This window comes from Scomber japonicus, chromosome 3, assembly GCF_027409825.1.
Source record: "Scomber japonicus isolate fScoJap1 chromosome 3, fScoJap1.pri, whole genome shotgun sequence".
NCBI lineage: Eukaryota > Metazoa > Chordata > Actinopteri > Scombriformes > Scombridae > Scomber > Scomber japonicus.
Genome location: NC_070580.1, coordinates 18,424,648 through 18,443,078, shown reverse-complemented (window position 1 = coordinate 18,443,078; position 18,431 = coordinate 18,424,648). Strand labels below are relative to the sequence as shown.

Sequence of the window (18,431 nt, the reverse complement as noted above, 5' to 3'; positions counted from 1 at the left end):
GTAAATATGATGATGTTTGTCATGTAAGGCTGACTTCCTGTGTCCAGTCGGTGGAGCTATGACTAAAAGACAATATCAAAGCATAGATGTGACTCTTGTCAACCATGAGACATTTGGTGTAGATTGGAACATGTCTGTTAAAGTTACAGCTGCTTCCTGCTTCATGGCGAATCATCAGAGTTTGGTGTGGCATTAGGTAAGGGCATTTGATGCAGACTTTAGATTTTAATAACTTATAATCACAAAGGTCTTAAGATGACACTGACTGAATTTGGATTCATTAATTATTTAATTAAGGAGTTTTTCCAATATGACCGACATCCTGTTGGAGTTAGAGTATGGCTCCAAGAGGATTTTTTTGCGTCTGGACATGATACATATGCATTGTCAATTTCAATTCTCTACGTCATTTTGGAAGGCGGAGCGTCAATTTTGAATTTTCAAGGGATGGCTGTTGAGCCATTTAGCCACGCCCATGCAACTGACCTATATAGGATGTTAACTGTCACCACTCTAGACGTGTGTGTTAAGTTTAGTGACTGTACATGTATCCCTTGCCCCTCAAAGACATAATCGTACGTCATGGCGTAGAATGCGTCATCATGGCAACTGTATTGGGTCATGAGCTGCAGAATGTAGCATCACCAACGTCTTATGTCTTAGGTGCTTCAATTGCAGGTGGAGAAGAAAGGGATGGAGTGGCAGAGCGACAGCATTTTCTTCTTCCCTGACATGACTAGAGAGAGGTGGTGGAAAAGAGACGAAAGTTTTCTGACGTCAGGAAGAAGCTTCATGAGATGGATGTGCGCTTCACACTGGCCTACCCAGCAGTGATACGCAAAGCCATGGAGCTTATCACAAAAGAAGCAGAGCCAGAGTGATCTAACCGTGGTAATGTAAGAAGGTAGGTAAAATATTATATTCCAAATACAACTCAGTGATTTAGGTAATAGACACTTGGTAATGTAGATAAGGCAGTGGACTTTTGTTTGAACTATGGACTTTCGCTGGACATAATTACATGGGGTTCTAATGATTATCTATAGACGATAGCTTTGACTTACCACAGTAAAGCTTTTTTATTAGACTGAGTTCTTTTTTTTTTTTTTTGGTTGAGGCCTCCATAGCACTTGTCTGGCATTTTATTACATTTTATTACATTTTATTTATTTGCCTACTTATTTTCTCTTTTTTTTTCCTTCTTTTTTTTGTTACTGTTTCAGAGTTGGTTCATTTTGTTGTGATAATCAGTTAAGAATGGGTTCAAGAGCCTGTGCAGGAAAGATAATTATTATGGGTTTAAGTTGGACAGCACAGAAACACTTTTATGTTTTTTGTAGACTTGCCTGTCTCCCACTGGTTAGGGCACTCATAGGTAAAACACAAAAGATGGTCAAGTATGTAAGGATACTTTCTTGGAATATCAACAGAATAAAAGACCCAGTAAAGAGGAGGAAATGTTTAAGCTATCTAAAATATCAACAGACTGATGTGGCATTTGTCCAAGAGACCCACCTGGAAGTGGTTAAACTTAAAAGAGATTGGGCTGTGGAGATATTCCATAGCTCATTCAATAGTAAGAAGCATGGGGTAGCAATTTTGGTGCATAAGAAACTGAATTTTGTATTATTAAAACAACACAAAGATGAGGATGGAAGACTCATACTGTATGTGTGGAGGCCATAATTAATGGAATGAAGTAAAATCTATGCAATATATATGCATATACATTATATATATATATAATGTGGAGGATGCAAATTCTTTTCACAAAGTAAATAAATTATTAGGGGCATTGTCAATGGACATACAGTAATGGGAGGAGACCAAATCCAGGATAATGTCCTAGATAGAGCAACCTATAGTAAAATTATACCAAAGGACAGACGGGCAATACATTTACTTATGAAAGACTTTGGGTTAGTGGACATATGGAGATTAATTAACCCAAGAGAAAAGGAGTACACTTTTTACTCTTAGAAAATAAATCCCACTCAAGATTAGATTATTTTCTCATTTCTAAAAGTATGATTGAATCTGTGGTGGGATGCAGGATTGGCATTATCGCTCTCACAGATCATGCAACAGTGGAACTCTGTCTAGTGGCAGAAGTGGATTCCATCAAAAGAAATAGGTGGAGACTCAATACATCTCTATACCAAGATCCAGTATTTGATAGGTTACTGTCTCACGACCTTAAAAGCTTCTTTGAAATTAATGTTAGATCCACAGAGAAAATATAGGCACAGTGTGGGAGGCATCAAAAGCTTTTATAAGGGGTAAGATTATAGCATTCTCTTGTAAAAAGAAAAAAGAAAGCATTGAAAAGTTGAAGAAACTGGAATCTCAACTAAAAGAGAAAGAAAAGCAGTTAGCAAATAGTTACAGTGAGTCATTACTTAAGCAAGTGTGCACTCTGAGTTTTGATTTAAATGAGATTTATAACAAAAAGGCTGAATACGCTTTGTTCAGATTAAAAACATTTTTTTATGAAAATGGGGAAAAATCGGGCTAGCTATTGGCCAGACAACTTAAGTACAAGGAGGCTGGCTATGTGATTCCTGGTATTAAAAATGTAAAGGAAGAAGTGGTCACTAGTATAAAGGAAATTAATCTAGTGTTTCAAAACTTTCATTCAAAACTTTACACTTCAGAGATAGATTCGGATACAAAATTAACAAGATATCCTCAGACCAAGTGGGAGAGCTGGACGCTTTCAGAATCAGAAGTTAAAGCAGCTATCCGATGCATGAAACCTGGAAAGTCTCCAGGACTAGACGGCTTTCCGGTGGAGTATTACAAAAAACACAGATATGCTGGCACCTGTTCTGACTGCAGTTTACTCAGAGTCACTGTCACAGGGGCAGCTCCCAAAATACATTTAATGAGGCTTTGATATCATTGATCCTCAAAAAAGATAAGGACCCATTGGATCCAGGTAGCTTTCAACCAGTTAGTTTAGTTAATGTGGATTATAAAGTGCTCACTAAAGTCCAGGTAATGAGGCTAGAGAATATTTGACCAGGGGGTGCTAGGGGATGCCATCCAGCAGTGGTTAGTGACTGACTGCTGACATGAGTAATATTGTGCAACTTAATATGACTCCATTGCTTCAGAAAATAAATAATGACCTAGACAGATGGAAATCAATGACTTATGGGAAAAATCTATACAATTAAAATGGTAGTTGCCCCTAAGTTAATTACATATCAGTGATGGTACATGTGACAATTCCTGCTGGGATCTTTAATCAGATAATTAAGGACTATCTATGGAATGGAAAGAAACCTAGAATCACCATGCAAAAGCTTTATGAATCAAGAAGAAAGAAGGCATAGCGTTTGAGATGGTTAGCCAAACATTGGGTCAGCTATGGCCAGTTGTTTTACAAAAGTAACGCGTTACAGTAATATATTACGTTTAGGCAGTAACGGAGATATATAACACGCTACTAACTATATTTTGGTAATATTATTACAGTTACTTAGTCCAATAACGCCTTACAATCCGAGCTGTCACACAGGCGGAGGTTTCGAAAAAACAACCCAGGCGCAACAGCCGTAAATAAAGAGGAGAAGAAGATGGTTTTAAAACAACAGAAGAAGAAGAAGCAGACGGATTGGATTGGAGATGGCAAGATGGCAACAACTGATAATTCAACGTTTTCCAAGTGGTTATACTCGCACTATTTTGAACAGAAAAGGATAAGAATCTCACAGTAAGGTATATTTAGCCCTAGTTAGGTTGTATATTTTGTCTAGTAAGACATTGTTGTTTGGTCCTAAACAAAATATTAATAGGCTCTAAGCATAAGTTCCTTGTAAAGTCTGTGGGACTGAAATGAGCCATATTTTGAAATGTTGACTGTGATTCATTATTTATGCTGTTCTCATGCTCTTTTTTATTAATGCTATTTCAGGACAGGATATATGCTCAGATTCTAAAATACTTAATTACAAAACATGTCCTGTCTGGTGGCTGTTAGACCTCATTCTTTTTTCTTCTTTTTTTGTGATTTTTTATTTTCATTATTCAACAATAACAATAAAACAAACAAATCAAACCCCTCCCCAGTCATCACCATCCACACTGATCCCTTTCTGGTTATCAACATCTACCATTGTGCTCCTTCATGTACAGCTATTACAGCTACACTAACTGCATCAATGTAGGCAAAATATAAATTAACTATTAAAAAAAAATAGACACAGAATGACTCCAGACAATACTACATAAGGAGATAATTGGTTAACAAATAATAAAAAGAGCAATAATACCAACAAAAAAAAGATAAGAAGAAGCACTGTCTTGTATTTATCCATAATGACTGAAAACCTTGCATCTCTCCACTATATGACCCTTTTCATGAGCCCTTTAAAAATTGTAAGTATTTGCCCCACTTTGCTTCATACAGATCCAGTCTACCCAGTTGTTTATATGACCGTTACCATTACCGTCCTCTTCCGCTTATCCGCTTGTATGACATTTTTTTGAATGCAGCAACTCGTGCCATCTCCACAGCCCACTCTTGAAGAGAGGGCACCCCCTCCGTCATCCATCCCCTGATAAGTATTTGTCTGCCAATCATAATACTGGTTTGGACATACATTTTGATATGTTTATCCTGTCCTGTTAGAACTGAATGATCACCCAAAACAAATAATCTAGGGCTAAATTATCTTTGTATCTCTGTAATCTCACACAAATTATCATAAATATTGGTCCAGAATTGTTGGACTTTATCACATGACCATAAAACATGAACTAAATTACCTTCCTCAGATTTGCATTACTAACAATTTGGGTAATAATCCTAATCTAAATAATCTGGTAGGAGTCCAGTAGAAACGATGTATAATTTTTAATTGAATAAGGCGTACTCTTGCATCCCTTGAAACTACTTTAACATTTTTACAAATTCTGTTCCAATCTTCCAAAATTTCAGGTTCAGATCCCTTTCCCATGTATTCTGCAGAGCTGAAATGGGCCCATTGCCAAGAGTCTGAATCATCATAGAATAATAGACAGCTGCCTCGTGTCCCTTTCCATAACTCTTTATAATTTGATCTAGGAGGCCATTACAGCTTGTTCCATACAGTACCACGGGGGGGGCCCTTTCGGGAGGGAGAGACCAATGGGCCAGGTGCCTTAAATTAAAAGCATAGTAGTAAAACACCATCTTTGGCAGTCCTAAGCCTCCTCTATCAACTGGTCTTTGTAACTTGCTGTGGTTCAGACAGGGCGTTTACCATTCCAAATAAATATCTTGGATATCCTGTCAAACCTTTCAAAATAATAATGGGGAATTTCTAAGGGAAGGGACTGGATAAGATAATTAAGTTTGGGAACACAGTTCATTTTCAAAACGTTAACTTTACCTGCCATAAACAAATTAAGAGTTGTAATAATGGTTCAAAATTGACTTTGATCAAATCTTTCAGCTGTCTAGGAAATCGGATACCCAAATACATGATACCTTGCTGGGGCCACTGAAATGCACCTGGACGAAAGGCAGTGGAGGGGCAATATGCTGTTAAGGGGAGTGCCTCGGACTTGGACCAGTTCACCCTGTAGCCAGAGAATTTTTAAATCGAGTTTATGATTCCAAGAAGACATGGTACAGATCTGCTGGGGTCGGACACCACTAATAAAATGTCATCAGAGTAAAGCATCTATTTATGTACCATCCCACGACAGTGACACCCGGGAAATCAGTCGCCCCATGTATAGCTGCTGCAAGAAGCTCAATAGCTAAACAGAAGCGCAAAGGAGAGAGGGGCAAACCCTGCCTGGTTCCTCTACCCAACATAAAATAATCTGAGACAAGCCCATTAGTCTGCACTGCTGCTTCTGGGTGCTTATATAATACATGAATCCATCTAGGTACAGTAGTACCAAATCCAAACTCTTCTAAAATTTTAAATAGAAACCCCCATTCAACCATGTCAAACGCCTTTTCGGCGTCCAGGGAGATTGCTGCAACTGGGGACTGGGTGTCAGTCATCGACCACATGATATCAACAAGGCGTCTAATATTATTGGAGGGGCTACGACCGTGAATGATTATCTTAACATCTATTTGCATTAATGAAATAGGTTGGTAATTCTTGCATTCATCCAAATCTTTACCTTTCTTTTTTAGGAACTTTTTTAGGAGCCTGTGTTAGACCTCATTCTTGTGCACTTTTATTTTATTATTGAAATAGTATAAACTATTAACTTTTTTGTTAAATCTTTGTGTGGCCGCACTTTGTAACTCAGAAGCTAATAAATGAGGCATAGAAAAAGAGCTTGTGTCATGTTGTGTAAAGGTTTTGGTTGTTTAATTATTCTATATCATTACATTATTGTAATTCAGCTATTCATGGTAACCACTACTTGCAGGTGCAATATAGACCTCGTTAGACTTTAATACCCCCCCCCCCCCCACACTAGATATGTGAAGGAACTACAGTTAACTGAGGACTATTCCCCATGCCAAAATATTGTGCGCCTTCATTTTGTAATGCCTTGTCCTAAGTTTATTTTGGTGAAAGTAACTAAAAAGTAAGGAGTAACTTATTACTCTACACAGAAGGTAATATTGTAAAGAAACGTATTACTTTCAAATGCAAGTAACTACTAATATTAAATATATTACATTTTGGAAGTAACTTGCCCAACACTGGTTATGGCTCACGCCTTGGATGGACACAAACAGAAAAGGAAATCACAGCCCCATTCAAACCAATAGAAACCCTATCACAAAATGTTGTGGGTAATCTGACTGGTTATGAGAGTAATCCAATCCTGCACCATTCCCGAGTAGTACGGGCAAAGTTACAGGGAGCTTCTTATACTCACTGTGGGAGTGCTCTTTGGTTTTTCCTTTCTTGAAAGAGGTAATAGGAAAACTGGGTGAATGGCTTGGAAAAGCCCTACCAGAATCCCCCCAACTCTGCCTACTCAGAGACAGGTCAAGGTCACCACCAGGAATATCAAAAGCAGAATTCGGTTTAGCACTGACAGGCTTCATCACTGCAGCAAGAATCAATCCATAACACGTTTTTTTTTTTAATCGCATTTTAATTTTGCAAGCCTTTTTGTCCCTTCTACTCACCCGTAGACGGCTCCTCTAGCTGTAGCGCTATGCTTTGAAGTGGCCTCCTGCAGTAAACCTACCGCGGTGATGGAAAGTAAGAGAGCTACTGGACTTTTGAACGGCTTGTTTAACTTTAAAACACTTCGAGACGGTTCAGTTGACAAGTCAAAAGTAAAATGCAACCTGTGTCAAACGGAGTTTAACTACCACCGGAGTACGTCGAGTTTGAGTTAGCACCTCCACGCTAAACACCCAGGTGCAGTCAAGCGAGCCTCAGCTCCACCAAAGGACCATTTTGGAGTGTGGGAGTCGCAGCAGAGCCGTGATTGATTCCCAGTTAAGACACTCTGGTAAGAAATGCTTTACATTATGGGCTTAAAACTGCCTTGAAATGTAAAATAACAGGATTTTAAACATGCAATTCAAAACGCCATTAATCGCGATTAACTATGAAAATTCTGGGATTAAAAAAATTAATCGTTTGACAGCCCTGATATATTTATATTATGATATACCTATTTTGTGGACACAGTGTTTAGTGTTGGGAGATGTGCTGCTCTGTTTATGGGCTGGGATTTGTGTGTATATTTATATTTATATGTATATGTATATTTTGTTTTTATTCTGTGTATTTTTGTTTAATATGGTTGATTTGTTTGTTTTGAAGTTTGGGGTCTTTTGTATGATGTTTGACATATAAGAAATTGAATAAAAACTTAAATGACCACTGGAGAAACCCTAATTATGGCTAATAATCACATTTCTATACAAAATCAGGACCAGCATGTAGGATTTAGTGGTATCCAGCGGTGAGGTTGCAGATTTCCATCAAGTGAATACCTGTCCATTCTCCCCTTCCAACCGAATAAGAGAACCTACAGTGTTTCTTCAACATTTGGGGAAACAGCTGGCAGCATGCCTGCTCTCTTAGGAAGAAATCAGACAATGATCTAAAGTGCCAAGTGACATGTAACCACAATCATATCTACAGTTATTTTCATATCATTCAATAATGAAAAATTTCAACACAAATTTCTCTTTTGATAAATTATCATGTCTTCTCCATTTTTCCCTCAAAATTACATACGAATACCTCAGCATGTTGCTAACTCATGAGTAATCTCTGTATATGACAAACGACCACTTGCCCAAATTGTATATGTACTCCAGACAATATGATACGAAAATGAATGACAATATTATTAAGTTTTGTGTGAAAATGTGAAAATGTTTCATATCCAAATCCTGAATGTATTCCAGATATAACATTTTCCCAAAGGTTTGTATACAAAGAAAGGCAATCCTTGATGGCAAGATGCTGTAATAAATAACCTTCAGTTTGTCACCATGTAACTTCACTCAAAAGACATTTCGCCTTATATTTTAGAGGCTCCTCCAACATGTGTTGAAACGATAAGACACAGTATGTTTGAAATAGAATCTGGCACACTGCAGCAGTTAAAATGTAACACCAAAAAAAGGAATATAAGCCAACACGGGAACTACTCCATAGCTAGTATAGATAATTTAAAGCATGTGCTATTTGCTTGAGGATAATTAGTTAGATACATGCTGACTGAAACTGTGAGAGGCTTTAAATAAATGAATAACTACTCATAAATTGCTGTGATAGACATTTTTGTTCACTTAAAAGAATGTGGACACATTCTGGCTAGGGTTGGTGTGTTTTAACACAAAGGCAATCGGAAAGGCCGAAAGGGCTCCTAAAGGGAAGATACAAAAGATTCTGATGGGATTTGAATCCACGCCAGTAAGACTACATGTGATTTTTAAGCTGAGAGTCTTAATCATCTTTGTAGATAAAGCAGGCACTGAACACAAATCACTGGATGTGCATTTAAGTTTAGATGGGACATTGCACATTCAAATTAACTACCAACAATGACAATGAAAGAAGATCTAAATTTACAACTTTTTTTTTTTTTTTTTTTAAATCTAAACCCCTACTGCGCTGGTTAAAATTAATTCACTACACTACCAACACTACATCTGCATTGGGTGCTTGGCATAGTTGTGTTCATTTTTCATAATTTTCTCACAGCAGGTAAAAAAGAAAAAAAAAACATTGTTCATGCATTTTGCTTGAATTTGGCTATATTTGCGGTAGTGTATGAGTAATTTTGCTGCAGGGTGTTAAAGGGAGCTCTACGCCAGTTTAGTAATCCACTTTCATGTGGCTTATATAAGGTAATAAAGCACAGTGCCAAATGTGTCACTAGTACAATAGGCTTTTTGGATATCATTATATAGATAGTCATATGGCTTATATGAAAAGCCAAGAGCCCTCCACCTGCCAAATCCTGTGACTGACACATTTTAATCTGTGGTAGATTGAGTGTTGAGACCATTATAGTAGATATCAGAGGGCAGATATGGAGCAAGATATGGAGCCCATGACCAAGACAGTGGCCATGTTCTTATGGACCAATTATGATCATTTATAATCTTTGTTATTTTGATAGTCTCATTATTTTGTCATAATGAAGTGATGAACCTTTACCCACAGAGCCTCCTGGGTAAAGGCTAAAATCTGGCTACAACTCCACAATGTTTCGCTGTCAAGAATCTCAACTGTGATGTAGTTTCAAAGGAGCACACAAGTCTATAGAGCTTAAGGAGAGCAGACAAGAAGAGCTTGAGGAATAAGCCACATAACACCAGAAATGCTGTGCCAAAATAGGAAGAGTTGTGCAATGCATCATGGGCTTCTATGGGAAGCTTTAGAGCTGTCCAGCAACTTGTACTTGGAGAGTGCTTCTGCCCATAGCTACAAGTTTTTAGGAGGCTGTGACAGAGTGTTGCTACTTTGCAAATTTCCTTCATTGCAAAACAATACAATATGTTTGCACAGCAATAGGTCCAACACTCACAGACCTGCATGTCCATCACTGTCTCTTCTGATGTACATTAACTGAAGAGGAAGTGTGTTTCATTTCACCTGCTAGCAGAGTTAGTATATTAGCCAGGTGCATTGGTTTCCATAGCAGGTGCTCATATGACATGCATGCCATCGTTACCATAATCATCCCACTGCTGAAAAGTAATCTATGACATCTAGTAAATGTTTAATTCTGTTTAATGTTAAACACCACACTGATTTAAATATCAGAACATTTTAAAAGACATATTTATGTATTTATACTTTTTTGGACAGCTGAAAGTAAACAGGCTGACAGGAATTTAGGGGAGAGAGTGTATTTATGCTTTTTTTGGACAGCTGAAAGTAAATAGGCTGACAGGAGTCAAGGGGAGAGAGAGGGGCATGACACGCAACAAAGTTTTCCCTGCTGGAGTCATACAGTACCAGGGTTGTTGCAGTTATGTGGCATGCACTATAATATTTTGCTTTCCACTCATTATTAAAACTTTTGTTGTAATTTCCATGTTTTTTATGTTAACAGTGCTAAAAGGAATGCCAAATTGTCAGCCTTTCTTGGTCTTTTTACATTTATTTAGCCAGACAGAGGAAGAAAGACATAGATAAATGTTGCATCTCAGAGTTCACACACAGGGGATTTTGAATACTTTCAATGAGATTTCAGCCGGAACTGTTGCTGGCATAAATAGCAGAGGAGATTTTTTTTTTTTTTTTGTCAGAGTAAACTGAAATAATACAATAAATATTATTATTATTTTTGAATAGCCTGAGATTTCAGCCATATTATTGCTCACAGTCCCATTCATAGCTATAGGGATCATCCTGTCTAAGATGGCACTTGATGTAATTAAGAAAATGAAGAGGTGGCCCAGTGTGGCTTAGCACTGCATGGTCTGGTACTGAGCAGATTACTGTGAAAACGGTTTCCTCCCAAGCAATGAGAGCATTCAGGACCTGGTAGCTGCATTTGACACAGAGACACTGAGTAACGGGATTATTGTTTTCAGCTGTCGTATACAGTTTCCATACAGATACCCCAAGGCAACAGCAAAGACCATGAGCCAAAATAATTCAGACTGCCCATGTGATACATTGAAACAAATTTGTATAACACAGCAAAAAGCTATTCATACATGATAAAATCTTGTTAAAAGTACCCAAATGTGCATATCTAAAAATACAAAAATACATTCAAAATACAACCAGTTGAAAAGTAGAAGCAGCAGCATTTTAGTGCAAATATGTTGGTGGATGAGAGTCCCTACAAAAATTGTATTAAATAATTATAGACATAACTGGTATAGTTCAATATTGTGGAAATTCACCACATCTTCTCTAGTCTTCTATAATGTTTATGCACATCTAAAATGTTTGTATATTCTGTATTTCAAAAAAGAATAATGATTCAGAGTCATATATGTCCAAACTATACAATTTCACACACAGCTTTTGATCTAATTTGTGTCTGCATAACATACTGTTGAATGAATGTTGGATGAGGGAGAAAGGTGGAAGAAAGAAGGAAGGCTTGTGAGAAGAGACACAGTCGGGGCAGTAGTCAAATAACAGAGCTAGAGATATAGAGGAACACAGAAATAAAAGACAGAGAGAGTGTCTTGGTCCAGCAAAATATCAGGCCTACTTTGTAGAGTTGTCATGATTTTTTCTACATGAAAAGCCCATCTGCTCATCCCAGAAGACTGTCTCAGTGTGCCTCTACAGCAATAACACTGTATTCCCAGAACAGCAGTCCTTAGCTCCACTCAGTATCACACATACACGGCCCCACTGCAGTGCTCTGAAACACACATACTAACACACAAATGAGAAGTGGACATCCATGCACACTATGCACACACAGTGCATGCATAGTGTATAGAATCATCCTTAGTATATTTTTTTAAGATTTAGTTGCTTGGCAACAGCTTAAACAGGTTGGGAATATGAACTGTTAGATACCTATAATATGGCTCTCCTTTGAGCTGAAGCACTCTTTCTAAGAGTGCCAGTGTCATGCTGCCATTCAGACTACACCACATGTTTAGGTATGACTGCTGATGATGCTTTCATTCATTTACAATGTCAGTAACTCAACTTTGAGGTGTACTTGCTTGTATCAATTTCTTTGTGCATTATCATCTTGAATTATGTCACAGAATTGCTCTGAGTGATCCAGCAGAAAATCTCTTAAGTTTTACCGACCAAAAATCCATGAAAACCAAAGACAGGGGTTCAACCGACTTAATGCCATCCCTGTCATTCATATCTGATATGGCGAAAGATTGAGTTTGTGCAGAGGACATGATATGTGTTGCAACTGCACAAATAGTGAATTCTGCCAAGCCACTGAATAATCCAATCACATGTGAATTATTTACGATTTCGAGAGCACGTTCTTTACTTTAACCCATGAATAATGCATTTTCACTGCATGGCTTTACTGATACGTTTCATCATTATTGTTCTTTCTGGCATAAATTCTGTCATGTGTGTATCCATGTTTAAATCCTTTGTATGACTCATGTATGCTCCACAGATTGGCACCCTCTACCTGCAGATGAAGACAATTCTATAAATAGGGTTGTTTGCAGATGATAGAAATGAGATTCTTGAGCTCGCTGAAAGCTCATAAATTTACCTTATTATTCTGCTCACACAGTTTAGTCAATGTCAAGCAGTGCGTTCACCTCAGGATCTATATCTTTAAATTCCAGCACGGATCCTTGCGAGTGTGTTTTCTCCTGTCTTATTCATCAGTAAAAATTACCACATCTCAGAAAGCCTGCTAAAATATTCCAATTTATTCAGAAAGGCACCATTACACAATAAGTCCTTTCTTACTTTTTGCTTTCAGACAGCAATTTTTTTTTTTGAAGGTTTCTGAAAGATCACAGTAGGTTATTTTTCATTGTTTTCAGATTGGTACCATAAATTGCTGTTGTTGTGTGTTTCAGAATAGTTTTTTAGTGAGCGTTTAGTGTTTGACATTCCAGAGGTGTTGTCTTCTAATGCACTGTGGTGATTATGATGTTTTGCCTGGGGGATGCTCACCTACCAGTGGCTCATATTTAGCAGCACATACTGCTGTTGGGTAACACAAGTGGAGTCCCTTCCATTTATTAATCAGATGCCAGCCCTGAGGCAAGATGTTCCTGGACTGTGATTGTAGAATATAGTACATCTGTGATTAACCCACATCTTTAGGACACTGAAGAATAATGAGACAAATGTTCTCTGTAAAGCAACTACACCCAGAAACATGCATGTACTGGATGCATACTGACAGCATATTGGATATCTTTTATTATTAAAGCATTTTTTCTTTCAATGTTTGTGTGCAACAATCATTCTGAATATTTTACAGATAAACATGCATCTTGTCAGTCCTCCAGCTTTTCACACATGAATAAAGATGCTGAATGTAGTGAACATGTCATCACAAGGTCATTACTCACCTTGCACAGATAACCTGCTGTTTAGATAGACCACAGGGAGGATGTTCAAGGCTGAAGACTTTATCACATAAATAGAAGATTCATTCAAAATGTCCAGATGGCATCACAGACTTCTCTGTGACAGTTTAAGATGCAAGCTTACATTGTCAACTGGGTTGATGCCATATGATGCCATGTGACTCATCTCTTTGCTCCCATGATCATATCTGCCTGTCACTCTCTCAGTGTTTCTGTGAAACATGATCTCTCATTCGATCCCTTTACATCCTCTGTGCACAGGCGCACCTCTGCCAAACAAGCAGACAGCCCGGCAGAAACCACAGATGGGGAAGACAGGACTCAGCCTGCGATAGCGTCATAGAACTTCGCCTCCACACTTAACTCAATCTGTGCCTATGTAACGCCAGCATGGCTAGGCCTGCAGCCAAATCCACCCCCATATCTGCAATTGTCACACCACAACACCAGCAGCACAGCAACACACTCCTTCATTGTGACAGATTTAAACAGCACTCAGCATTCTCACCACCTGTCAGTTCACCATGTTCCACTATATCACCATGGCGATAAGGGTCTTTAGACAAATATTGTTAGTTGTCCTGTAACTACCTTGCCTTTGGGGTGAAATACACACATCTGACTTAACCGCCTTCCATTCACACAGAGGCACAAGCATGTTGGCCTTCACACAGCAAGGCTGATCCATTCAAAGGTCTGAATGGTCATAGATTATGCACAAATAGGCATGTAGAAAGGACAGCAACATTGTAAGGAGATGCTATCTGCAGAGAAACAACCAGCAGCAGCAGCAGAGAAATGCCACATGCTGTACTCACATGCCCCAAATGCTTATCTTTGTGTAATAACAATGTCCCTGACAGAATGGACAATGGCATGTGTAAACAGATGCACCTCCTCTTGTTTTCAAAAGGCACATCTCATGTAGCAAACATCACAGTAATTAAATTAGTCAGCAAAATTAAGGTATAGGCAAATGTACAGTTCTAGAGTGTGTGAACCACAACATAGCTGTCTAACATGATTAGATGCTCTAAAAGAGCAGGAGCTCACACACCTCATAACTGAACTGCATTACAATATCGTGGATTTTGCAAGGTGAGAAAGCGAACTGTGTCCTGTGGTGCGCTCCCACAGATGAGGAAGATTCAGTGAGAAGCTAGGGCAGACCTCAGACCTTGGGCTTGTAATAGTACATCCATAAATTACCACAAGACAAGGGCACTCTCTAAGGAGGCCCAGATGCAGGGTTCCACTAAAATTACAGCTCGTTTATCAAATCCTTTGCTTCCAAACTGTCCTTTTCACTAGGAATCCCTTTATAGGTGCTCTGAATCTTCCTGTTACATAATTTCCCATGAGCTCTCTACCTGTATAATGTAACACTGTGCTGGACGATACTGTATGTTTGGCCATGTGTTTTGTCAGTAGAGTTCTAGTATAATTGGGGAAAAATTAAACCCAGTGTATTTTAATAATAAAGCATTTACTCATTATGATAATAGTTGATTTAAATATATCTTCACTGTGATTCACTGCATAGTAAAAAGGTGCTGTCACATCTACTGCTGGCCAATGTTGTCTACAAATCATGACTGAAAAGTGTGGAAAGATGCCACCACTAGCCTATTGTGCCAAAGTTCCCAAGTAACCAACAGCTGGCTTCCACTGCCTATTGTACGGTGGCCGAGACCCGCCATAGCTGCAAATAAAAGTAGCTGCAAACAAAAACAAACGCTGCTGCAAATAAAAGAAACACCGCAGCAAACAAAAAAAACACCGCAGCATATAATAAAAAAAAACGATGCAAATAAAAAAAGACAAAACGGAAGTGGATTACCGGGGACTGTTTTTGCCGAAACACCGGAAGAAGAAACAACAACAACAGGACTACGAATTGGAAAACGAACTAGAAAGTAAGTGAAAATGGTAGTGTTTGAGGGTGACTTGTCTGTTTCAGCCAACATGGGGATGAGGATCGGAACTGCAGACACTTAAAACACGCTGTTCCGCCTACGGGACGGGTCGTAGGTTGGGAGGTAGCCACAAGTCCTTCTGAATGTTTTAAACACCAACCCTTAAACATATTTATTCATGCCGTACATTGTTAGAAAGCATAGGTTGCCCTGATTCATTCAAGACCACTCACGAATTATATTGGTTGCTCACAGCCGTAATAGTATTCAGCCACTCAGCTAAAGTAAAAACAGCTATAATCTCTACATACCTTCAAAGTCTTCCCTTCATCCACAACGATCATCTTATGACTCAGGACTTTCTGTACAGCTCGCCAAGTATCCATTCTTGTGAAATATGAAATCCGTTTCCATAACATCGAAATACTTTCCTCAATATGTCCATGTATTTAGTCCAACACGTAACGTAATAACACAAATAACAAACCATATACGGTCCCTTTTACGTCTTTTCCTGACCTACACGTACAAGCAACAACTTCTTCCGGTGTTTCGGCAAAAACAGTCCCCGGTAATCCACTTCCGTTGTGTCTTTTTTTTATTTGCATCGTTTTTTTTATTATATGCTGCGGTGTTTCTTTTATTTGCAGCGGCGTTTGTTTTTATTTGCAGCGTTTTTTTTGTTTGCTGCGGTGTGTCTTTTTATTTGCAGCGTTTCTTTTATATGCAGCAGCGTTTCTTTTTATTTGCAGCAGCGTTTGTTTTTGTTTGCAGCGTTACTTTTATTTGCAGCTATGGCGGGTATTTTATCAATGATCTGTGGCCAATTATTATTTTTGGATGGGCAGATATACGTTTCGCTTTTCAGACAAGCAGCCATCTGGAATATGAGGCTGCGTGTCTCGAATGAGGTGAACCATACTCTACAGCCGAGACAGCAGACATGGTCCTATGCCTGACTAAGCCAGGTTGATGAGTTTAAGTTAATGCTTTATGGCATGTTTATTTGTGGATATTTGCAAATCTCTGGACCCATGTGACATACTATCTTGTTCACAATGACTTGAAATTACATTGATGTGGCAGCCATATTACAGTTGAAGATTTGGAGACCCAATTAGCAGAGCTTTCATCGCTTCAGCTGGAGTGAGCCGAAAGGAGCACTGCTGCTGAGAGTAATCATGCCGTCACTAGTCATCCTGTCAGCCCGTCCTGAACACAACATCTGTAGCATGTCTGCCTCTGACAGGGCTGCTGCTGAAGTGTGAATTACCGGGGAAGAGAAAGAGATCTTCTAAATTAAATCAGCAAAGCATAGGGGCCTACAGGTAAACAGATCCTCCTTGCGGAACCAATACTCATTAAGTCCCTGTGTTAACATCTTGGTAATTGCACATGGTACTTAAGTCTAAATGGACAGTTATATGACCATCCATCAAACTCCCTCCTCTCTCTGTCCACCTCTGAAGCCCAGAGTAACTGCTGATGGTTAAATACACTCTAAATACTTTAATTGCTCTCTCAGCCAAACTGATTTTTGCTTTTGACCAACTCATTTCATGCATAAAACAAAAGTGAACTTCAAAAGTAAATTGGAAGTTATCTATTCTATTAGGTACATGTAGTGACTCTCCCTTACAGTCAATGTATTTTCATGAGTTCTTACCTGAATGGAGACATCACTGTAGGAGCCTCCTATTACTCCAGAGATGGCCAGAGGGACGTCGTCATGGATGGCATAGGAGCCATCAGGGCACGTGTACTCACTGTCATCCACTTTGGTGAGAGAGGCCCGGACAAACTCCAGAGATTGCTCTAGAGCGTAGGTGTCCTTTGAGCATGTGTCCAGTATGTGAGCTCCTAGTCTGATCCCAGGCAGGATGTGGTCATCCTTGTTGATTTCATCTAGAGCAAGCAGCATGGCCTCCAATCTCTGGATCCCTCTCTGAGCATTGATCTTCCCACAGTCCTCTGCCCCCTCACCTTTCTGGTGTACAGGGAACAGGCCACCAATCATCAAATCTCCATCCAGTGTGATCTCCCTCTTGGAGTCAGAGTTATAACCTACTGCAGGCAAACCCTGGGGAGCCTGGACAAAGAGCGACACACATATGCACAGCAGGCTGAGGTGGGACAGCCAGAGGGGTCGGGGCACTGGGCGCACCCCCAACACAGGGGATCTCCCCAATGACATATCCCTGGGCAAAACAACGTCACCGTCCTGCCTGTGGTTTCTGGTCAGCTCCTGGTCAACTTTTTGATGAGTGAAGATCACTGAAGAAAAGAACAGTGAGGCGCAGCAGCACCAGATCTCAAAGCACCAATGTTTTTATTCTGACAGAGGCCATTTACAGCATCAGTGCCATCCTCCTTGTCTGTCTCTTCTTCAGAGATTTCGTAGATTACAGCCTGCAGATCAAACAGAAAGATATTCATTCACAGCCTTTGACCTGCAGTACAATGATTCCTTTGTCTCACACACACTGTGTCTGCCAGGGACTGACTCTGCACAACAAGTGATGATGGATTTCATAAGAAAGACAGAAAAAAATACCTTTCATTTGTTCGGCAATAGTAAATTCACTAACAAGACTCTACATTGCCAAGACTTTTATTTGGTTTTACAAAGATGATCAGAAGGTGTATGAAGTGACCAATAAGCATAATTTTTGCTATGCAGAAGGAACATTACAATAGGTCTACTCTATACATTCTGGATATACTCAACCAATAAAGTGATAGCTTGAAAACAGAGTTCATCGTTAGAGCAGAGTTCACTGAGAGCAACACAATCATCCTCTAAATGGTTTCCTCATGTTTTCAAGCAGCACATCACCTCATTGTAAGAGGCTTCATTTAAAGTGTCTCAGTTTTATATCTTGAAATTCTTTTTCTCCTATTTCATTTTCTCACCTAAAGTTATTTTCTTTTTAGGTAGATGATTGTATATCTCTTTTATAGTCATATATGCACATTCCTCTGTACAAGTCTACAGAGATAACAAATGTTCATCTCCCCAAGGAGCATTTTGTAAAATCACATTAACCACTCTAATGAAAAAA

At 39.0% G+C, this 18,431-nt stretch overlaps 1 protein-coding gene across 1 annotated transcript in view; it reads right to left on the bottom strand.

Moving 5' to 3' along the window:
- The window catches only part of grm2a (glutamate receptor, metabotropic 2a), a 28,754-nt gene extending 11,191 nt beyond the window's left edge, over positions 1–17,563 (bottom strand). Inside the window, exon 1 of the mRNA XM_053315329.1 lies at positions 17,036–17,563. Within this exon, the coding sequence (XP_053171304.1) occupies positions 17,036–17,563 (528 nt within the window). The remainder of the gene's footprint in view (positions 1–17,035) is intronic.
- Positions 17,564–18,431: the final 868 nt, after the last annotated feature.